This window comes from Pyrgilauda ruficollis, unplaced genomic scaffold (genome assembly GCF_017590135.1).
Source record: "Pyrgilauda ruficollis isolate IOZ18807 unplaced genomic scaffold, ASM1759013v1 scaffold1, whole genome shotgun sequence".
Taxonomy (NCBI): domain Eukaryota; kingdom Metazoa; phylum Chordata; class Aves; order Passeriformes; family Passeridae; genus Pyrgilauda; species Pyrgilauda ruficollis.
In genome coordinates, this window is record NW_024508100.1 from 20882219 (window position 1) to 20906106 (window position 23888).

The 23888-nt window shown below is 39.2% G+C and overlaps 1 protein-coding gene across 2 annotated transcripts in view; it reads right to left on the bottom strand.

Annotated features, from left to right (window-relative positions):
* Window positions 1-986: 986 nt before the first annotated feature.
* Window positions 987-23888, bottom strand: part of TEC (tec protein tyrosine kinase) — a 43792-nt gene continuing 20890 nt past the window's right edge. Inside the window, exons 3-18 of one of the 2 annotated variants that reach the window (XM_041459078.1) lie at window positions 15536-15637; window positions 14443-14524; window positions 12778-12906; window positions 11359-11399; window positions 10734-10915; window positions 9729-9794; window positions 7933-7987; window positions 7690-7769; window positions 7025-7158; window positions 6129-6203; window positions 5266-5437; window positions 4887-5103; window positions 4301-4365; window positions 3219-3337; window positions 2730-2887; window positions 987-2072 (exon numbers count right to left, since the gene is read on the bottom strand). In XM_041459078.1, the coding sequence (XP_041315012.1) occupies window positions 1995-2072; window positions 2730-2887; window positions 3219-3337; window positions 4301-4365; window positions 4887-5103; window positions 5266-5437; window positions 6129-6203; window positions 7025-7158; window positions 7690-7769; window positions 7933-7987; window positions 9729-9794; window positions 10734-10915; window positions 11359-11399; window positions 12778-12906; window positions 14443-14524; window positions 15536-15637 (1755 nt within the window). In that variant the 3' untranslated portion in view covers window positions 987-1994. The remainder of the gene's footprint in view (window positions 2073-2729; window positions 2888-3218; window positions 3338-4300; window positions 4366-4886; window positions 5104-5265; window positions 5438-6128; window positions 6204-7024; window positions 7159-7689; window positions 7770-7932; window positions 7988-9728; window positions 9795-10733; window positions 10916-11358; window positions 11400-12777; window positions 12907-14442; window positions 14525-15535; window positions 15638-23888) is intronic. The other variant, XM_041459083.1, reaches the window with a different exon arrangement.

Here is a 23888-nt window from a genome sequence, read left to right on the forward strand (position 1 = left end):
AGAGGTAGCAGCACCATACTTTGGAAGATCTTAAGAGAAAGTGGGGTTCAAAGGAGCAGTTAGGGAAGGAAAGATGTACCTGGCTTACCTTACATGTTCCACATTGCTTTTTCCACTACTTTTTCTACTAGGTAGAGTAGAAACCCCTAGATTTTCGCTTTCAACAGTGCTTGCTGTTGGTATGGATTGGAGAGTGGTTTTGGACTCAGCAATTTGACAGGTTGGTTTGCATGGCTGAAATAATCTTCTGAGACTTTGTCATGAAGGAAATAGGCATTTGAACATTTTCTGGCAGCCTGTAGCTTTTCAATAGAATAGCATGAGAAAAGGAAAGCACTTCTTTCAAGAAAGAGGAGGTTTCCTCCTTTTGAACATAAAGGTAAACATTAAACAAAGCAAAGTGGGAATCTAAACATCTCTAAAATTGATTACTGAAATATCCCAATGCCAGAATGATGGAATGTATTAAGCTAATGGTTACTCTTAATAACTTCATTGGAAATTAAATTCCTCATACTTCTCTCTGACTAATTGCAAAAAAAAACTTTTGGTGCAATCTATTTGCTATTATACATACCACAACAGCACAAGTAGCAACAGAAAATGAAAAAACTTAATAGAGCTACTAAGAAAGTGACTACAGTGAAACAGGAGTACAAATAGTCCTCATATGGACTGCTACAAAGTTAGGTTAACTGAAGTACGCTTCAGTATGGTTGAGGAGATGTTAGCAGAGGGGACAGGGCATGTAACTTCCAAGGAGAGTTCAGGTAATGCTGAACATTTCATCAAGGCCAAATTCATTTAAATATGTATTCATTCTACCATATATATACGTAAAAAGAGAGAGTGTATGTATACACACCAAAGTGTATATATCTATGTATCTATATATATACATGCACTAATGTAATGCCATATTCATGTGAACAATTCGTCTGACTTATGATGCATTGACAGCAAATGATAGGCTACAAATTAGTTGGTTCCAAACAATAGTTAACATTCAGTTTATTTACACACACACACGCAGTATGATATCTTCTGTTATGAACAGAAAGGTTAGATCACTGTATGTACAGACAACAGACAGAAACACGAGCCCTTCTTAAACACATTTGAGAATTTCTTTCATTCACAACCCCCTGCAGAGAATTATGTGTTTAAGTGAAGAAAGGACAAATTTGTGCTTGAACATTTCAAGACAAAAACCCCCCACTTTATATAAATAAATGCATTCAATTTATATATTTACAGTACATACAGCATATAAATAATTTTATAATTAATCCAAAACATGGTACTATGGTTCACTGACAGCCAGTTGTGCTGAATCTTGGACATTAGTAACATGAAGACTAAGCATGGGAGGTCTCTGGTAAACCAACTTTACAATGACTCCAGCATATCATGGCTCATGAAGCACAGCTTTCAGAGTGTTATGCTAAACTGAGCTGGTAAGAACATACCATGTGCAAATGAAAGAGGTGCATTTCGTCTTGATAAACACCCATCAGCCAAGAAAAACAATGTTTCTGAAGAATCTCTGGAAATATTTCAGTGTCAGTAAAAAGCCATTTATAGACACCTTCCATTTCTAAGCACAAAAATCACTACTAATGCTACTGCCCATGTAAAGAGAAACCCAAAAACATGGACTGTATGTACATGAACCCAACCCAGTAAATGAAAACAAGGTTCCTGGCCTCTGGCCACATTTTCTCCCTCCATAAAGAGCTCAACTTTGCAGCTATGCAATGCTGACTTTTTAGAGAAAATATAGAGATTACTAATATTGCTGAAGGTACTGTGCTCATTTCCCATCATGGAAAATTCTCCTTGTTCTGGAGTGCATCAGATATTACATGTCCCCCACATTGTTTATTTAGCAGCACCCAACAGCTTATGGGATCAAGTTCTTAAAAAGAAACTAAGAAGCCACATATCTCTGGGAAGTGCATGATTTTCTCTGCTTGTGCTGCTGTTGCCTTTTTTTAAAAAGCATCTTCACCCTCTGCAATGTCAATGATTGCATGAAGCAACTCTTCAAAAGTCGGGCGTTCCTCTGGTTTCTGAAAATAAAAAACATGCACAGCTGTGATCAAAAATCAATAAAGTTGTGTTGATTTTGATAAATTACTAGTTATATAATCGTTCTTTGGTGAGGAATATAGCATTCATTAGGTATTAAAAGTAAAAATAGTTACTATTCAGGATTTTGGGATGTGTCACTTAATATCAGTAAGCAACACTTTTCTTTATGCTTTGAAATGGGCATAAACAGGTGTTGCTGGACTACACTCTTTATATAATTCATTATTTTGCATAGTTTTATACCTTTTTTATTTTTCTTCCCCATTCCCACCCTTCCCCAATGAACTGCTCCAGTCTTTCTTAATGCAAGTTGTTCATGCTCCTAAGAATTTTGGGTATCATTCTCTGATGCCTCTTTTATATCAACTTTATTTTCTGACCTCTGAAATGAGAAATTATTTAATTTTGTCACTAAATGCCTTCACATATTCAATCAGACAGTTCATTTATTTCATAGAAATTTCTTCAATATTTTATCTTGTCTGAGCTCTAGTTCAGTTGCACATGAATAGCTGAGAGACCTGGATACACTCAGAACACTCCTCTAGAGAAGATAACTGCTGTTTTTAGGTCAACCTTTATTTAAATTCAAAGACAAAAGAAAAATTTAAATATATATATATATAAATATATACCTCCTGCCAGCACATCATCATCATTTCATACATCTGCTTACAGGCCAGTTTGGGCCGATACAAGCGATGTCCTTGGCTAACCATTGTTACCACTTCATAGTTGGAGCTTTTTTCAAAAGGCATTTTTCCTTCTGTATATACTTCCCACATTAAAACACCTGGGGGGAAAAAAAAGAAAATAACTAACTTCTTAAAACATGTGTTTATTGTGAGACCTGGACTCAGGCTTTCTGATAGATAAATAGTTTGAGATCTATATTCTAGACACTTTTCACATGTGTCATCACCAAAAAAGTGTTATTCTAGTAGCATGTGTTTTAATGAATAACATAACTAAATGTGTCTGTGGAACTTTATCGCTAATAAAACCATGGCAAATGGCTTCTCTGAGCTTCTACTCAGATGTCTGAATCCTTCCTAATAACCAGAGCTTAACTGCTACTGATAAAATATAAAAAATGCACTTTCTTTCCATGATGAATATCTTACCAAATGACCAGACATCTGACTTGCTGCTGAATCGGCTGTAATTAAAGACTTCTGGGGGGCACCATTTCACAGGAAATTTAGCCCCTGAAGAACTGGTGTATTGGTCATCAAGGACATACCTCTAAAAAACCCCACAAAAAACAAAACAAAAAACACCACCAAAAACAAACAAACAAACAAAAAAAAAAAAGAAAAAAAAAAAGGAGAGACATTATACATTATTAGAGACATTATATCCTTCTGTCAGCCTCCAAATCTGCAAATTTTAATTTAGCTTTGGATTGGAGTATTAGAAGCTCATATTGCCACCTAATGGCCATGGGTGTTAGCATCACAAGACAAAAATAGCTTCCCTGGGGCAGTACTACTGCTTCAGCCACGACTCTGTTCATTCTTCATATTACCCCAGAGTCCTTTCTTGTGATCTATTAGCTACACAACACAGGTCTAGGCCACCTGCAAGTTAAATTTCTCTAATATGAGAGAAAATGAGGGCAAAGCAGAAATTGCATGCTCTGTTTTTCACCAGCCAGTCTGAGTTCAGTTGTCAGGGGACATAGAAACTTAGCAACACAGAGATGCGGCAAAAGTCAAACCACGGCGCTTTAACACCTTTCTTGGAAGAGCTGCTCCCACCACTGCCTCACCAACACATCATCCACGCAGGCGCTAACAAGGGCAGGAAATTAACCCCCCTCCAGATCTCAGCATCTCCCAGCCCTTCAGCTAGCACAACTCTGAACCTTCTATCCCAAGAGAATCCCAAACTCACTGAACTGCCTCTTTCTAACATCTATTTAACAAAATACAGTTTAACTGTTATCTCTGCAGCAGCTCTGCTCTCTGAAGCTCAAACTCTGTCTTTTTTTTAAATGAGTAAGGAAATCAACACAGAACAAGCAAACATAAAACTAGAAAAGAGAAAGGCAAAATAAACTCCATCAAAGACTGTTTCATAAAGAAGTCAAAAAAGGTAATTTTTGTATGCAATTTTACTTGGTCTGTGTTGCCTTTGGGCTTAGTACAAGGCTTAGGTGAATTTTTCCAAATCTCCATAAATGTTTTCGCACACTCACACATACCTCGTCATTCCAAAATCCGAGACTTTGACCACTCCTGAGTCACTCACCAAGCAGTTCCTGGCAGCCTGCAATGGGAATGGTTAGAGCTGGATGAAAACCTGGAGTCTCTTGCAGACAAATTACAGCAGTCTTATCATTATCATGTCTTTTTATTCATTGCTTAGCAAATTAAGCCATTTACCACATTCAGTGGTGTATTCTCATTATAAAAAGTACATCTGCATCTCCTCTTGATAGTACCATTTTCACAACTACACTACTGTGTAAAAGATCGCCAGGAAAAAATTATCATCTCAAGGGATTAATGTGTGGTGAAAATGGCACCAATACAGAAAGGAGATAGGCTGTTATATCAGCACAAATTGCTACTATTTATAAACTTTTCAGAGAGATTTTATTCCTTTTTCTTGAGAGAGGAAAATCTCTCAAGATTTTCTGTACAGAGCAGTTTTAGAGACTTGACTAAACCATAAAGAGCCAACTTCATCCATTCAATTTTCTGCAAGAACAGAAGCAGTTGTAAACAAACAGACTGTTCCAAAAATAAAAATTTCAGACAGGAGTGTATTGCCTAATGGGATGTTACCAGGTCTCTGTGGATAAAGCTGTTCCTCTCCAGGTACTCCATTCCCTCACATACATCCTGGCACATAGTAAGCAGAGTGTCTTTACTCAGAACTCCCCGTTTTTGTCTCAGGTAATTGAGAAGGCAGCCATGCTCCATGAACTCTGTCACGATGTAAATGGGCCTCTGTTGTGTGCACACGCCATACAGCTGAACTAGTTTAGGATGTGTTAGCTTCCTGAAAAGATTGAGATCATGTTGTTATTACTTCCTCCACCCAGTGCTAGTTCTCCAGCACACAAAACTGCAGAAATAACACCTCCCCCAGTGTTTATTTATCATCAGTATACAGCATCAGAGGCCTAGGACTAGAAATCAAAGTGCTAACCACACAACTCACATCATTACTTTAGCTTCTTCAATGAAGTCCTCTTCATACATGGCACCTTCCCGAATTGCCTTGATGGCCACCTTGTACTGTGCCCTCCACTTCCCGAGGCGCACCACGCCGAACAGCCCGCTCCCCAGCTCCCTCATGAATGTCAGTTCTGAGGGGTTGATCTCCCATTTCTCTGCAAAAAAAAACAAGTTAACAAACAGTTAAGGAACCTACTGAGCTGGTAGACGATAAGGAAGAGGAAAGAGAAACTGGACTAATAGCAAATTAAGGAATTTAGGTAGAAAATATCTGAGAATTAACTTGAAATCTGAACACTTCAGTATATCACAAAACAAACTTTTAGATGGACATGACCTTTAAGCAACTCCTGACTAACACAGAAGTCAAAATTCAAACTTTGCTAAGGCCAGTAATTACGTACTGATATTATCAGATTTGATTTCAACAGAATGGCACCACAAAGTTGTGCCAACACATAGAAATTGCTCACATCACCATGCATGAAAAATGGCTATTCTAAATTTACATTTTAAAATGGTAACCCCTCAACAAAGATCAAAGGGTCAAGTTTGAGTCAGAAGTCTGGAGACTAATGAAGGAACCAAAAGCACAGCCCTCTAATAAGGCAGAGCTCAAGATAGCCATGGCAGAAAGCATGGAGGAAAATACCAAATTTTGCTGGAGCACCAGTGGCACGTGGTGCCTCTGCAAGGGTCTTGAAAGTACAGCTTGGACCAGTGTGAGTTCATATAGCAAATCACAGCACAGAATCAGATCTTTTCAAAACTTCTAGGAAGTATTGTAGCACCTCAGCATACACAAAATCATTAGAATAAGTGTAGATGAACATAACAGGCAATCACCATAGCTGAATCCTGCCGTTGTTGGTGCTGTCGTCCGCTTTGGGGTCACTGGGTAACGCAGCCTGGTAACGAGACCTGAGGTTCAATGATAATTCAAGAGACACTGTTTACTTCTGAAACAGCACCAGGCAGCAACTCAGCCTCTTGTTCACTGCAGACTCCAATTAAGAATATGTAGAAAAATCAGTTATAATAAATGAAAAGCAGGAGTATGTTTTTGGGGTGTGATTTCCAGGATGTCATCAGGAAATGCTGGGCCATGAAAAATCAGTTATAATAAATGAAAAGCAGGAGTATGTTTTTGGGGTGTGATTTCCAGGAAATGCTGAGTTTGATGTAAAGATCTGGAAATTATAGTTCTTGAAATTATCCTCTCCCCATTCCATCATACAGGTGGCAGAGACCAGCATCAGCCATGAATCTGGAGTTGGGATTTTCTAAACAACAAACTATTGTTCTCCTCAACAATATGGGAAGGTTAGATTATTTCAAGTGGCAGTGACCAGCAAGTAAAAAGGTAGGACCTGGAGAGTGTTCTGGGGAAGTACCATCGCTATCCATCTACTGTGGTTTACAGGCAGCTGATAGAAGCACTGTGTGGAGCTAAGGGGACAATTCTTCCTGACTTGATACAACTATTCTTCTGTTACTCTGGGGAAGTAACATTTTATACAGCATAGATATATATATAAATATATATATATATATATATATACACATGCACAAAACCTTTCAAATTACTGTCTCTATTGAAATAATGTGAAACTGCAGTGTTTCGTGGCTTCCCTGAAGAGGAAGGATCCACAAAACCCCCCAAAATTCCATTAAAACAATAAAATGTCTCAAACTCCTTTTCAAATCAACCTTAAGGGATAGAAAGAATCCAATCCATCTACCTGCTGCATTATGGCTGTGATATTCAATTATTTCTGGAATGGAGTTAAAGAGATGTTTTTCTGCGAGGTAGTACTGTTTTGGTGATGTCACTGTTTCTTTTATATGATAGTGTCTTATTCCTGATAAACCTTCCCTGGAAAAAAAATAACAACAATAACAATTTGTAATATTATCATGTCATTTGTGGTGATTTTTTTAAGAGGAGCACATTTACAAGGAATAAGTAAACTGAAAGTGCCAGCACAGCTGCAGAGTACCACATGCTTTGGGAATGGCTTGAATAGCAAATATCCTCAGCCCTGGCAACTTGCCTTCACCTCAGTTCTCAAACCAAGTTGAAGATTAACCCAGAAAAGGTAATTTTCAGCCCAGTGAGTTCCCCAGTCCAGCTCACACATATAGGCAGGCAGGAGAGAAGAGACCAAATGGAGTGGGAGAGCGGGAGAGCAAAACCTCCTCCTGTGGGTGGGGGTTAAGGTCTACGCTGGATTAAACCAAATGGGAACTAACCATGGAGCTGAGAAGTTTGTTTTAGTCACCCGCCTTTTCAACCACAGCAGACCTTGTTCCTTTATTGAGCTTTCTCCTGGCTTTTCCCCAGCCAATGCATTTGGATACAGATACAAATGGATTCAGACAAAACAAGGTGTGCAGAGAAACTCACCCTCCAAATTTTGTGTAAAGGGAAACAGTATACAGGCCAGGCTGACTGGAGTCTCTCACCACAAAACCACCTTCTTTATCCTAAAACACAAGCACATTGACAGTTTTCAGCAAGTGGTTTTAAGCTACATTATTCTATCACTTGCTTCCAGGACATGCACTTGCCAAAATAAGCCTGTGCTTTAACTAAAGAAGCTACTTAAAGTGAATTTCACAGTTGATACTGTAAGGCTGATGTGCTCACCTCATTTCTGAGGAGCTGCTCTGCCTTGCTTCTGTTCAGGTTTCGGCTGTACCACCTGCAACACAACATAAGTAAATAAAACTTCCCCAAGGTGCATGATTTACCTAAAATGCTTTAAGCAAACTATTATGAAGCTAGAGATAAAACAATTTTATGATAGAAGAAGATCAAGAACTGAACCTTTGATAACATGCAAAAATCAGTCTCTGCTACACTATGCAGTTGTCCCATAAAAAAGTTCTGAAACAAATCCATGGAGATCCCACAAAAGCCCATAAAACTCAGGGAACTGATGTAAGTTTTTGGAAAAAAACACTTGTCAAACACAGTGGCAGTAGTTGTTGTGAAGAGCAGCCCAAGGGGAAGGCTGGCAGCCCTGGGGAAGCAGCTGCCTGCACACCAGTCAAACCACCCGTGGAGCTGTGTCAGACTGCTCTGCCATGCACTATCTCCATTCCTCTGGGCTCCCAGGGAGGACCCACCTAGCAAAGGGGAGGCTGAAACTCTGAATTAAGGGTCATGGCTGCACATCTCTGAGCTCTGTGCTGCATGGGCAGGTTAAAGCAGCCACAGAAGCACCTGGCAGGTCAGCCAGTCACAGAGAATAATAAAAAAAAAAAAGGAAAACCAGGCAGTTTGCAAATGGTGTGGTGCAGTTGTTTTGAGCTATGCTGTTATTTCAGTAACCAAGCAGGGAAGTGGCACGGCAGCCTTTAATCAGATTCTGCATGTTCTGGAGACAGTGGTTTCTTGCAGTTGGTACATGACCTGGAGTAATGCTCCCTGGACTGCGCAGAGACTCAGAAGTTTGGCCCCAAGGTGGTAAAAGCACAAAGTGGCTGGACCAGATAAGGCAGTCCAGTTCCTTCCTTCCCTTTCTGCCAGCCCTGCAGCCCAGCCCAGAGCTGAGCAGAGCTCTTAGCAAGAGTTTCTAAGATGAGAAAGCAACAAAGAATTCCCTCTAGTCAAGCTAAGGGCAAAATCCCAGATGAAATTCTTCTGTCAAACCATGGCAAGTAGGAACCATATGTAGCTGAGAGTAAAGTTTTGGAGCTACTAACATAGCTTTGAAATTTGGTTTTATTCATTATTTTCTTACAGCTCAATTTTATCACATGAAATGTGTCTTAAATTCTCAGGCATAACAGTTTATCCTATAATGATGTTTGAGCATCAAGAACAGGTTTGGAGACTATCATGTTAAACTTTACTCTGATGTTCTTAAATAAGTACTCCGTAATTAAATATCAACTGGAAAAATTATTTAAAAAAAAAAAACAAACTAAACATTTATAGCTGTTAAGTTACATTGAAGTCTGAAAAGCATCAAATTACATATTTTCTTGAAAACTAGAGCTTCCAAAATATCCAGTCTTTTATGTTTATTTGGAGTGACTTCTACTGTTTTCTCCTCTACTGTTTACTGCTACATACTTTGGACAGACATGTCACTTTACTATTAAAACAACATTTAGCACACTTAAAATGGGTACATTTCCTTCAAAGTCTCCCTTTGTCTACCAGAAAATTAAGAGGGGATTTTTGCTTTAACCTTGATAGCCTAAACAGTACATGCTGATGGCTGTCTCGCTGTCTTGACTCTACATTATAAATTCCAACAGAATCAATGAGGAGAACCTGAAAAAAATATATGCCTATTTCAGTTGTTTAAGTTTAACCTCTAGGTGCAACCGTATGCGAACAGTTGCTTTCAAAATGCTAAAAATACATTGTCATTCTTGAAGAATAGGTTTCATTTCATGATATTCCAGATTTTAATTCAAGCATTCACTTACTCATATTGATCAAGGTTGTTGGACTTCTTTCCTGTTACATAGTTGCTTGGAATATATCCTTGTTTTCTAAAAAAATATATAATATATCATCTGAGTGAAAACATGTAAAATTGCATGCCTAGAAAACACTTGTTTCATTCTGCTAATTACTAGAGGTCTCTCAATGTAATTTATTAATTACTGACCCACCCACTCTACTACTGATTATTCAGAAACTAATTTTCTGCATCATCAGTTCACATTGACTTTCAGCAGCCCTAGAAAAGTGTCATGGGCAGCAGAAGTGTCCAAGGAAAGCAGCAGAAGGGATGAAGGAGAGTGAGTAACCCTCTGCTGCTCCGTCACTGTTCTGCACTCAGAAGCCCCAGTCAGTCAGGGGAAATATGCGTGGAGCCTGGCACAGCCTGATAACTCAGAATTACCATAACATATGGCAACAGGAACCTGATAAATATTGAAATATGAAAACTTTCATCTTTGAAACCGCAGGGAAAATTCTAATACAAGGAATGTGAAGTTGTAGCCATTACAGCATCTCACTGCAATTCTCTCTCAACTTATTCAAAGATTGTCCCTAATGATCCAGCTATTAAGTAAAATGATGATTATTCAAGTCTGGAAGTTAGAGTCTGCTGAGCTAAATGTTAACCATATTGCTCCCTAATGAGATGTTCCCCAGGGAAGTGGGAATACTTTACCAGTCTAGTGAGGTTTTAAAGGATGGCTGGGTCTTTAATTGGGGAACTATAAAATTGGAAAGTAAACACAATTGGAAAGGCTTCCAGTTCTGCAACTGTCTTTGCACTTGGGTCCCACAATCTATCTATGGAGTACTACCCTTTTAAAAATTGGCTTCTGCATGAGAATATATGGATGAGATTTCAGAGCCTGGGCCTAATGTAGGGTCTAATACAGTTATTTGTTGACACATAGTCAATATGAACTTCTACAATATGAAAATAGACTGATAAACTTTATAATAAAAAATCAGGAGCTAATTCTTACCCATATTTGTCTTTTGCCCTCCACCAATGGATGTCATTCTTCTCAATCACTGTATATTCTTCACCTTTCTCTAATCTTAAATCATGGTGTTCTGTAGGTTCAAAGTCATACATTGCTACCACTATCTCCTCCTCTTCATTTCCATTTTCTTCAACTGGAGGAGCAGGTGGAGGAGGCCTTCGCTGAAAACAACACCACATTATTCAATTATCATCCCACGCTGCTCCACCTTCCCGCCCATTCACCCTTGACATCACACCAGTGCATCCTGGAGGCAAAAGCTGGGCTAGTCCTGTGGTTGCCTGGGGGGCAGCTGGGCTCTGGGGAGGCAAACCACGCAGGCGCCATCCATGGGGCTGGTTTCTGCTGCAGCCCTGCAGCTGCCAGTAAAGAGCAAAGCTGGCTGGCATTTGCTTTTCGCCAGCATTTTTCACCAGCCGTACAGATACAGCTAATAAACGTAGCTAAATTTCAGTGGGATTTTTTTCACCCTGAGATAGAACATGATGCCCACTGATGCATCCAGAAACAGACCTTTGCTCCAGATACAGCAAGTATTTTGAGAAATGTAAGCACTTTTTCAAAAAGCAGTTCAATCTGTTCAATATTTTAAGATTCTACCTACCGCACTTTTTTCTGGCATCGAGGAGGACAATCTCATTACATCTAGAAACAAAGCACAGGAGAGGATTTGTGCCTATTTATTTAGCTATAAACTTTAAATAAAAGGTTTACATTTCAGATCAGGCTTGAACAAGCCTTCACTATGGCTTAGAAATTCAGAAAGCAAAGACAATTCCAATTAAGCTATAGGAAAAATAACTAAATATTCTTGCAAAACTATTCTAAATTAGCCAGCAGTTACATTGACCACAGATTTGGCAACATCTGTGCCACACCAGAGCATGCCACAGAGAGCTCTGAACCAGACCTCAGATGCAAAAAAATATGAGAAATAAAAAATGGATCGAGATAAAAAAGGCATAAGAAAATTAAGCTGTGTTCTTGTCAGCACAATGATCTAAAAGTCTGTTAGTATTAACACCTGCCCTTTTAAAAAACATAAGCCCCTGAACCATGCCTTGCTAAATAATGCATAACAGTTGTATGTATTTTCTTATTACATCTCTGAGATCCAAAAGTATTTTTTTCCTGCACTAATTTTTTCACACATTTAAAAGGTTGAGCTATAGGTCATGCTTTTCACTTTGCTGAATCAGATCAGCCATAAGCCCCTGTTTATTCTACAAGTCTTCTAATGCCACTAAATCCCCAGGTCCCCCTGACTGCCTGTGCAGACATAAGAAATCATTGGGTGCCACAGATTTAACTGGGAGATAAGCAATGGCTCAATTTCTTTCCCTACTACAGAATTTTTCTTAAATCAAGGACTGATCATTACTAGCTCCTTTGCTGGACAATATTGCAGTGCCACAGCAGTGTATGCTGTAGCCTCCACTGCTGAATCAGCAGAACCTGCAATCTGGAGGCTGGAAGAAGGCACAGCTCATCCCAGTTCAGCACAGGGACTTACAAACCTCTGAGGAAATTCAGTCCAGTGTCTGTAAATATATTAAACCTCTTGTATCATTTTTAGAGACGTGTAGGAACACTGAATGCAATGCAGTTATTATTCTTTCACATGGATATGCAGAGGTTTTAATAAAGAACTGAAGAGCTGGCAAGATTTGTAGCTGAATCTTTTTGCCATAAGGTTTTATCCTCAGTCTAAGGGAAACACTTGGTCAAATAAGTTTCAAATGGGAGAAAAAAACCAAATGAAATTCAGCAACTTCAATAATTCCTTTCAGATTTACCTAAACTTTTTTTCTTTTTTGCAAGGATATTTTGCTGGCTTTTCTATTTTTTACCAAGAATGCTTGGTAAATATTTTTGTCTTACTTTAGGCACAGTATCAATGATTGACTCTGCTCTATAAATTTGCCTAATACCTAACCCAGGGCATTCAGGTGTGATGACAGAATCATACAAAAAAGCAGAAAAATATGCCAGAAGAACTTAATAAGAAAACATATGTACTTACTGTTTTCAAAAAGACTATATCTTTCACAGCCAGGTGCTAATTTTTCTGTCTGCCTACAGCACTGATAAATTCCCTCTGTCCAGAATTTAGGATGATATTTTACCATTATATTGCTGTTGTTCTTTATTTCTACAAGAAGCAAAAGAGCATATATTGAAAGATACAAAAAAAAAGGTCTGCAAGAGGGTAATTTTTAATACATATTACAATATCTTTGACATGAGGCATAATCTTTGCTTGCCCTTACTTCAGCATGGCTTCTCTTCTTGCATGGTTACATGGAGGTGATAAAACAATCACAGAGGATATATTTAAGGTAACAACTTTATTCCAGATGGGTATGCCATACTCCCCCCCCCTACACCAACCATCCTGGCAGGGGTTTGGTGCATCACTGACAGGAGACCCTGCACCACTGGCATCAGTCAGGCAGCTGTGTAGGCTTTGGGAGCTCTGCCTCCTCCTTTGTTGCTGTTGCAAGTGACTCAAATTCATCTACAAACAGTGTTCTGGAGGGAAAGACAGCTGATATTTATCTCTATTCTGTGGCACAATTCATCATTTTGGCCTGGAAGGCTCCTTCCCCCATGCTATGGGCTTGCTGAGTTTCAGAGGTCACTCCTTGCCCTCTGAACCCAGCCCAGAAATAATTTCTTATTACTTTACAGACCACCTGTAATTAATGTGAGCACCTGATGGTGAGAGAGAGCATTAAGAGGCAAATTAAAAAAACACTTTTACTCACTGTGAAAGCAACTATCTGACCACATCTCAGCAGAGATACCTCCTATCATTTTACATCAGCTTAAGGCCCACAATGTTGTCTAGCTACATCCAAACAAAACTTTCCAGTGATGCCATCAGTTAGCTTGGATAAACTTTTTTAACTCATTGTGCAAAAGCAGAGTCAAATTCTGACTGCAGCTGCACTTCACAAAATCAAACTAGATCAGTCTGAGTATTTGAGGCTCTCAGTACCTGCTACCACACCCTGTGTATGCAAGTAATGAGCTGGCCCAATAAAAATTAAAATTGGTAGATATAAACAGCAGAAACTCTACCATTTCATTTTTGTAATTTGTTGTGGGTTGATGCTAGCCAGCAGCTAAGCACCCATGCAGGCACTCACCCACTCCCACAACCCAGTGGGATGGGGGAAGGAATAGAAAGAACAAGAGATAAAAAAACTTTTGGCTTCAGATAAAAACAGTTTAATAACCAAAAGAGAGAAAAAAAGAACCCAGATAAGTAATGTAAAGTAAAGCACTCACCATGTCCCACAAGCAGACCAGTGCCCAGCCAGCCCCTGTGCAGCAGCCAATAGGGAAGGAAAACCCCCTAGTCCCTGTCTTCCTCTATCCTGGTTTTTATTGCTGAGCTCAACTCTATATGGAATATCCCTTTGGCCAGTCCAGCTCTGCTGTCCTGGCTGTGTCACCTCCCAGCCTCTTGTCCACCTCCAGTCAGTGGGGGCAGAGAAGGAAAGAGGCAAATTCCCCATGCTATGCACGCACTGCTCAGCAGCAACCACAACACTGAAATGTTTTTAACGCTGTTTTGGCCACAAATCCAAAACACAGCACCAAGTTAACTCCAATCCATGCAGACAGCTCAAGCAAAGCTATCTGCCTATGTTAGGGTTTAAGTACAAGCAGTTCCCATTACCTTCTTTCAGGTTCCTCACCCACTGATCCCGGCTTTGTGCACTCGGTGCAAAAATATAAAGTGTGTTAGCATCATATACAACCTGGAGGGGAGAAAAGAAATAATCAAAATACATTCACTTCATTATGTTAATTCATTTCTTCCTAAAGAAACAGAACACATGACTGTTGAAGACAAATGCCTGTTACACTTGGCAAACTTGGTGTATTCAGGCGCAAAATGCAGAAATTGGAAAAGGTTATTAAGGTGTATTATTCAGATATGATGTTTTCAGGAGAATTAGGAATAATTTTGTAATGGTGTATTATCTTGTCAGCATTCCTTAAAATGCTTGCTTCACGCTTTGCTTTGTTCATTCTTCACTGTGTTTTTTCTGAAAGCAGTTCAATTTAATGAATGAAAGGTACTCTGTAATCAGACATTCTCCATCTGATTCAGTAATGCTCTGGAGTGACTCTTTTTTATTTCTCCACTGCTTGAATTGGCAGAAAAAGAGTACTGCTGTGGCAAAAATGGATCAGAGTCACTGCTGCCCCTCTCCAGCTGTGGAATTCCTCCTCACTCCAACCATTCCCTCTATAGAAAGGAGGGAATAGTAAGCATCCAACTCCCACATTTTTCTTTTTCCCCTCTAAGCACTTTGTTTTCTGTTTTCATTTCTATTCAATTCACAATGAAACGGGGCAAAATAAAAAAGCAACCACTTCTATTTTGATTTTCTTATTGCTATATAATTTCATGGCAATTAGATTTAATTTCATGTAAAAGAATGAAGACAAGGAAATTGGGCTGTCAGCTCACTTGTTCCAGCAGAAGAACAGGGCAGGGCAGTTTCCAGTCAAAATTCAAGCTGAGAGGGCGAGGAAAAGAAAACATCCAAGCGTCTGTGGCCCAACTCCCAAGGGAAGGGACTGCAGCAGAGCTTGCATGGGAGTGTTTTAACCACTGATCCTGAATTACCTCCCACCAGACCAAGAGATAGAGAATGGTCTCAATTATTTGGAATTTACAGTAATTTTAAGGGCAGTCATGTCCAAATGACTTGGTGTTGTTGAAAAGAGCACTTTATGTATTTTCTATTTTAAAAACATACCTGAAAAGGGTATTTATTTTGACATGGAATAATACCATCACTTTTTACAACTTCTACACATTTAATCCTTGAAATATCCACAGATCCTTTTCTGTACTTTTTCTATAAGAGAAAAGAAAGAAAACATTTGTAAAAAGATAACCAATTTATCTAATTATCTCCTTTTTTCAGCAGAGACATCTTGATTTCTTTCCCACTTATAATAGTGATTTCACTTTGTGTGACTTCAACTGGAGAAGTTGTTTGAAAACTGAGAGTATAAAGATCTGCACTTGCGAAAATACAGTAAATTTGCTTAGTGAAAGTACCAATTCCTTATATAGAAAGTTTCCAATCAGATGTAATTGTAGGCTTAATATACTCTTCTTTACAAAAAATAACTTGAGAAAAAAAGAAGTGCTTCCCCCTTGCTGAGTTTATGATGAAAACTGGTATAATCTCATCTGCTTCCTTGTTCTGTTGCTGAAGTGCTCCAGCATTTGGAGGCTTCTGCTGTGTTCCATTAAGGTTCCAGAGAAATTTGGATGCTACACAGGCAACACAAGTCCCTGATGAGACAGAAGGCAGAAGATACAGGTGTAACCCTGGACCAAAGTGGGGTCTGTATTGAAGAAACTTCTTTGAACAAGGCTAGCAGAATCCCAGAGAAGCAAAGTCAAAAGCACAGACTAAATCTGAGATTTAGTCACCTACACTGATAATGATGAGCATTTTAAAGAAGGCACAGGTGCTCAGCAGGTGCTGCACAGTGCATGGAATGACAGTGTAGTTCAACAGTCTGGAGAGGCAGCCCCTTGGAAGAACAGCTGATAATGAGAGGCAGGTGTACTGGGCTTTGGTCTACCCTGAAATCCACAGGAGGACTGTATAGTGCCATCTCTCACTTTTGGGACAACCAAGTCTCTAATAGGAGAGGAAGTTTCTACTGGAATCCAGAACAAAGCAAAAGCAGTAACAGCTCATGGCTGGTACTGAATTAATACACATCAAAAAAATTGATTTCCCAAGCACATCCAGAACATCCAGTCCAGAGTACATCTTATGAAAGACTGACACTGTTCACACAATGTGGAAATAATTAGCAATTACTGAATTCTTTGAGATATGCCAATCCTTACTCAGCTCCTCTCTTGGGGATGGAAATTTTAGCCCGAATAGCAGAAGTCTGGTACAATCACAAGCAATTGAAAACACAGTCTTGTATGCAGAAGCAAAGAAGAATTTCAAATACAGCAGTTATGATCCATCACCCTAGAAACACTACAGTTAATTACCCATGAAGTTTCATCAGCACTTAAAATGCATTTAGCAATCTGAGTCTTACATAGATTAGTGCAGAGAAAACATGCATATAGAATGCATGTATATCATGGTCAGCATCAGGAAGAATGACAAGGGATAAGTTCAGATAAAGTTACAACAGCTATTTGTTACCAGAAAAACCAACACACAAGAGAGGTAGGTTTTTTAAGGGGGAATGTATGGGGAAATTAGGCACTTCAACCACAAAGAAAAAGTAAATCATAAACATTACCATGAGTTGTACTACAAAGATTTATCAAGTAACGCTGAAAAATAATTTTGTACTAAGTAGGAAACCTTGGATTTTTTTACCAAAATATCAATCATTTTAAGTTTTTTGTTTATTTTATGTTGGTCACTTCCAAACTCAGGCTATTCTATAGTATCCCCATACTTGAACATTGACTCCCTAAAGTTCATGCAAAAGCCAAAAGTTGTTACTGAAATCCACACCATTTGGCAGAGCAGGCAGTACTGCCTCTCCCTCCCCTTGTCACTGTGTGGCTGACCCAGCAGTTTCAGGGATGCCTGGTTAGCCAAGGCAGAACAGGAGGGTCCAAACAAGATCAGCCTTTTCATGAACCCCAGAATTCAACACCCCACACAAGTGTGCTGAAGACACCTCTCCAGATCTCTTTTTTGCACAACAACAGGCAAAGAAGAAGAAACACCACTCCTGTAACTTATCTACCCTGCTTCCTGCATCCAGAGGAGTGCTCATACTGCTTGGATCCCATCTGCTGGTTAACTGAGGTTGCAGGACAGACAGAAAATACACATTGGAGGGGGTTTTTGTGTCCAGAATCACAGAAATCCCTTAGAGGAACACACTATTATTTTATCTTGAATCACCCTCCCTCTGGGCTCAGAGATTTTCATGCCAATTCTGGCATTCAGGGTGCTCACTCAGAGGACACTGACAGGAGGACAAAGGACAGGAATCCAACTAGATAGCCAGCTAGCATTTGGGGGAAAAACATAAAGGAAATCCCCTGGTGTACAGCACTTCATTCGAGTCATTGTATTTCCTAAGTCACACCTTTGTATGCTTTCTTGATTTAGGGTGTCACAGTTTGCTTTATCACAAGATGCTAAATTAAGCTAACACAAAGCTGACCCACCTTACAAGGCAATACAACTTATTAAACCTAATGTCAGGAAAGATTCTTCTATTCTTGCATATTTTATAGATTTAAAGCCCTCCTTGCATATGTGAAATTAAAAACAAAACCTACTGCTCAAGACATTTTCAGATCACATCAGAAGCAGCAGTTATTAATGCCAAGTGTGCAGCTCTGTTTTAGCTAACCATTACTCATCATATAAACTGTGGTGCACAGAAGCAGGAAAGAATGACTCAAGAAAAATGCTAAAGAGACCACTGCAATTCTCTCTCTTCCCTACCTAAATGATTTTCCTTTATAATAACAGGGCATCTTGCATACCATAACTGTGTTGCATTTTTTCTCCACGCAAATGGGTTCTACGAGCTCTACACCTGTACAGCAGACATGGAATGCAGAATCAAGGCAGAGCTCAAGCCCTGAAGCAGTTGGGAAGTAGAGATGTGGGCATGAGCCAGCCCTGAGAAATTCAACCATAGCCACTCTTTCCAACAAGAAAAGCTACAAAGAGACAAAACTAGTGCAATGGCTAATTATGCAATGTTGAAGTGTAGGAAGCAGAGGGACATTTTTAGAGATTCTTTTTCTTTTAGGTGGAAGATGGCTAACAAAGTAGAAAAAAGATAGAATTTATGGTAGAAGTATTTTACCAGAACATTCATGCTCTCTGAATGGGATACAAGCATTCAAGCAGGATTTGGAAGAATCACAGGTCAGTGAAACAAAGGGATCTATCAAACCTGGTCTGCTCCTTTACTAAAGATAGATATATGCCTCTAGAGGGAGGCCTATAGAAGCAAATATGGTTAGAACAGTAATAAAGGTATAAAATACTAAATCCCAATAAGGAAAACTTAAAATAGGTAAAATATGTGCTACGAAGTCATACTAAAGGTTGGAGTTTTGGTGTGGGTTTTCTTTTTTAATGTATCTTCTTTCTGAAAATAACAAAAGGGAAGTGACTATACAGAAACTATTAAACAAAGCTTTTCAAAATGCCATACATATTTCATATTTACCTATGTTCCAAAATATTGATTCAGAGTTTTAGAAGTCCTGATCCTTGCTCACAATGGGTATGGCCAAGTCTTGTTTCCATACAATCTCAAAAGAATAAGCTATTCCTCTTTATTTTAGCATATTAAACAGTAATATGAAGCAGTCATAACACTAGACCTATGTTGTCAGATACAGAACAAATACAGGATTACACAATTCCTTAAAAAAATAATCTTAGAATACAGTAAGACAAGAAATACCCAAGTGTTAGATAAGTGTACAAACAGCTGATCCTCTGTACATTTGGAATTACTCCTCTGCTAAATACAGAGGCTTTACAGCTTCAGAAGCCCATATTCTCACTATCAGATGAAAATATTTATTCAGCGTATTTCCTCTTTGCACTGTTTACCCCTACAGAAGTATGTGTGTATGCGGGGGTGTTGAACAATACAAAGGACCCTAGATTTGGGGGAGGGGGGAAAAGCCTCAATGAAAACATGCATAAGTCAGCCCAGCTTGCACGAAATATCTAGATTTTTGTCTTCCCCATGCTCTCTCTTTCTCTCTTTCCTTGATGCACATATTATTTCTTTCTTCCATGCCTACCCCCATATAGGAAATCCTGAGGTCGTCAGCATGTGACCCATGGAGCTCATGTTCTCACAAGTGTAGCACATCACAGCACTACTTTTATCTCCTTTTATGGACTGCCTCTTCAACTTTGCAAAACCACAAAAAGCCTGGCTAAGCCAACACTGCCCACAGCCAGCTGCTCTGATAGAATATGCTCCAGAGCCAAATGTACGGGTATTTTCATTTTTGGATTCTTTGCGGGGAGGGAGGTCTGGTTTTTGGGTTTTGTTTCTTTTAACAGTTTTGCCATTTATTAATAAATGCACTGACTGGACACTTCTGCAGTTCCCTCTTGAGGCAAGCAATTACAGATTATGAAAATATAATTACCATAGCTAGGTGTCAAGTGGCCACATTTTCTATTCCTATATTTTCCAGTGTGTCAAATACATTGAAGAATGTCCTTCTCCTTTCAATTATATTTTTAACTTATTAAGAAAAGTGAGTATCAAGTATTTTTATTTACCTTTTGAAAATGGCTAGAATTGATAGGAAAAGTGAAAGGTGATTTTCATGCCAAAGGTGATTACTATTCTGATCTAGTCTGACCTGATCCAATATCCATCTGCAAGGTAGAATTTAAAGGGGGAAAAATGCAGATATAATTAAGAAGAAGAAAGTTTTAAACCCTGTCTTGCAGATTAAGAAACTGAGAATCCATTTCCATGGCCTGGCTGCTCAGCAGATGTCAATGACCAGCACTGGAGAGACTGAAAAGAACACAAATAAATTCTCTGCCATAGCTCTGATACAACTTCCTAACCACGACCACAGTGCATTATCTGTAATTAATGTAATTAATTTACTCTTCTCCTGCAATGGAGAGGCAGACATTAAAACCTGCACAAATGCAGTTATGATCTATTGTTGCAACCTCATGAAAGTAATAAATCAGCCAGGTCTACATCCATATCAGGCCTTAAATAACCTACAACCCTTCAGCTGGCAAAGTAACTGCTCTACTTCTTCAGGTTCTTCCAGACAAGTCTTCTCTTCTTGGCTTTTTGTGAAGTCCACACACACGGAGCTCTCAGTCTGCCCAGCCCAGCTGCAGCATTTCTGCCCCATTTTCTCCTGCTCAGGACTGCTCTGGCTGCTGGCTGAGTGACACCTTGCATTCAGCCCAACTCAGCCTCCCTGCTGTCTGAGCCATGCAGAGAGGAGAGCCCAAGTGCACAGGCACCACAGGCAAGTGGCCAGAGAATCCAAAACAGGATCCAAGAGGTCACTCAGCCAAGGCACTTGCTGTTTAGCTACTTTCTCAAGGGCCACATGATGGACTCAACAACTACGGGCCCCAGGTCCTGCTGGGGACACCTGACACTTGGCTACTTATTGCTGCTCTGTATCTGAACATTTCAGCATTCCTGTCTTTTTTACTTTTCCACAATGAATTGCATTCTACAAAATAAAAATTTTAAAAAAACCAATCAATTAAACCCACCACCCACCTAATCCAAATATACCACATGGATTTCTAGACTTGTTTGTCAAAATACTTGCAGCCCCTTCAAGTTTTATTTCACCTGAGAACTCAACAAGCTTCTATTCCAACAACAGCACCAGCAGTGAAAATACTAAAATGCAGAATAGGACATTCCATTCAAGACAGGCTCTCCATCTGGAAACAAGCCACTGATGCCTACTCAACATAGTACCAGCTACCCACGTGCTCTGCAATCAGATTCACACAAAGTTTATATAGGTAATTTCTAATGCTGACATATGAAAATGTCTCATTCAGCAGTGTCAAAAAAACCTTACTGGGATGAAAACACAGGATTTCTGCTGCTCTCTGCTCTCCACAAGACTTGTTACCTCATAGCAGACAGAGCATAGATAAGTCTGAGATTATTTCGTTTTGTTTCTTTGTTGGCTGATGTGCAATTTCTGCATCTTTCAGGTACCTTCAACAAGCTGGATTTTCTTGCATTTTCCTCCAGATTATCTTCATAGATTAAACTTTTTCAGCTTCTCTTCTGCACACTTTTTTAAAACCTAGGCCTTCTCTAGCCTTCTCTTACCTATTTTCCAGTTCTTACTTCTTAAGACCTTTAAGACTCACCCATTCCAGTCTAGTCATAAGGTAAATATTCTCATCCCTGCCTTTTCTATATCTCAACAACTACAATCTATGCTTCTCAACTTCATCTACATTTCATTTGTTCCATATCATAAAAATAAAAATTCTTGTAGAAAGAGATTTACTGTAGCTTCTCATTTTATAGCTGACTTTTCTTTCAGTAGCTGTTACAGGAAACAGGGAACCATTACTACAACATAACCAACTTTTTTTTATAACTTAGGTTTCTTTATGAATTGCCCTTTACAAGTGAGCATTCCCATGCATCTGTTAAGCTGCTCCCATTCACATGAATAGCTTTACTTTATGTCTCCAACTTGAACAGTTTTCACTCTCAAGTATTTTAAGAATGCTGTATCGTTATGACCTGTGACTTGGAAGTAAAAAATTTTCTGTAAACCTACTGGTTTCAGAAACATTGTAACACTGAATTGTGCTTTCATTTATATAAAATAATTAAATCACCTATGCAATGACTAAGGAAATCCCATAAATCAGGATAATTATTTTAAAAATAATAAAGGAAAAGCACTATAGGAATAAACAACAGTAGAATGAATTCATCTTCTGTTAAAAAAGAAAAGTAGGAAGCATAGCTTTTTGGAACTCTATCATGTTGTTGTGCTCCAAATGAAGTATTTGCACAATATTAGTGTTGCAATGAAGCTACACAATTTTACCCTGAAACCTACAGCTTCGGGGTGGGCCCCAGAGCTTTTATTTTTCTTTCCTTAAAATATCACCACTGTAATTTCAGTAGCTTCTGTCTCCTTTATATTCAAATTACAAGAACCAAACATAACCCTTACAGAAGGACCTTTTTTCCTTAGGAAGAGACTTTCAAAATAAGCAACCGCCCAAAATGTTCAGGTTTGTATTCTGCTTTTTTTCATTTATATCCCGGCTGGTTTTTATCAGTTGTATCAGTCCTGTTTACACAAGAAAGTTTTCACACAAGCCTGATCCTAATGGCAAATACCACTACTGCCACTGAAGACAAGAGCATTCTGCACCTCCCAAGTTCAGACTCTTAAACATTTTCTCTCTGAGAACCATCATTTGCCTTCTCTGTAGAAGCAAATGGTTTCTGCTCACTAATAAACAGGTAAGTGATGTGCCTACTCCAATATCTGCTGGGCAGCAGTTCCAGAGCTAAATGGGCATTGCAGCCCAAACTCTCCCCCTTCTAGTTCTCCCTTCTAACACTGCAGACTCCTGTCCACCAAAACACATGCAGGGTAACCACAGGAATCAGGATTTAGCCTATGCCTTTTGAAAATGCAAAATCCAATGTACACTATTTATTGCTGTGAACTGTCATCCATACAACAAACAATAAAAATGCCAAAGCATAAACAAATTTAATGTACATAAGCTCATAGTCAGCTTCATAATAATGGGCAGTGCAAGCAGCAGTGGGATGGAAAAGTTAATTCAAGCATGCTGTGCCCTGTGTGGGAGGACAGTAACCAAACCACACACATCAGCACGCTTTCAAACTAAAGAGTATCATTGATAAGCAAGCTGAGCTTGACAAAGAGAGAGAGAAATATCATGGTGAAAGGAAACATTGCACAGGTTCAATATGTATGAGGATACTAACAGTCTACATATTGACAAGGATTTATAAAATTATGACCAGATCTGTGTCACCTTTTGGAAGCACCACTCATGAGAAACATCAATGTGAAAGTTTTCAAACCAACAAACTAGCAGGACATCTCAATTGCACAGAAAAGCTCCTTTCAACTATTTCACTAGTGAGAAGTACTTTAACACCTACACTTACTCTCTTTCCTTCATCATGACGAACTTCCCTTGCCTAAAATGCCATCTAGAGCAAAAACCTGTAGTCTGGTGGCACTTTTAAGTTCAAGCAAGATGCCTCATCAGTATTAGCTAACTAAAACTTGTGTGAAGCAGGTGTTACTTGCTGTCATGGCTGTTCTGTAATGCAGCAGCAAGCCTGCTCCAGCTGAGCCCATTTGACTGCCCAGTTCAGAGACACCTGAGAAAGGATTCACAGCAGCCAAACTCATTGGCACACAAGGAGAAAGACAGTAAACCACGAGTAGGTGGTGGCCAACCCTGATGGATGCGGTAGCTTGGATGCTATTTTTGTGTGGTCTGGCCTGTTGGCTAATTCCAGAGGAATCAATGATGCTGTTCTTTGCAGCCAGCCTGCAAAGGAGTGTGGGGGGCACTTGTA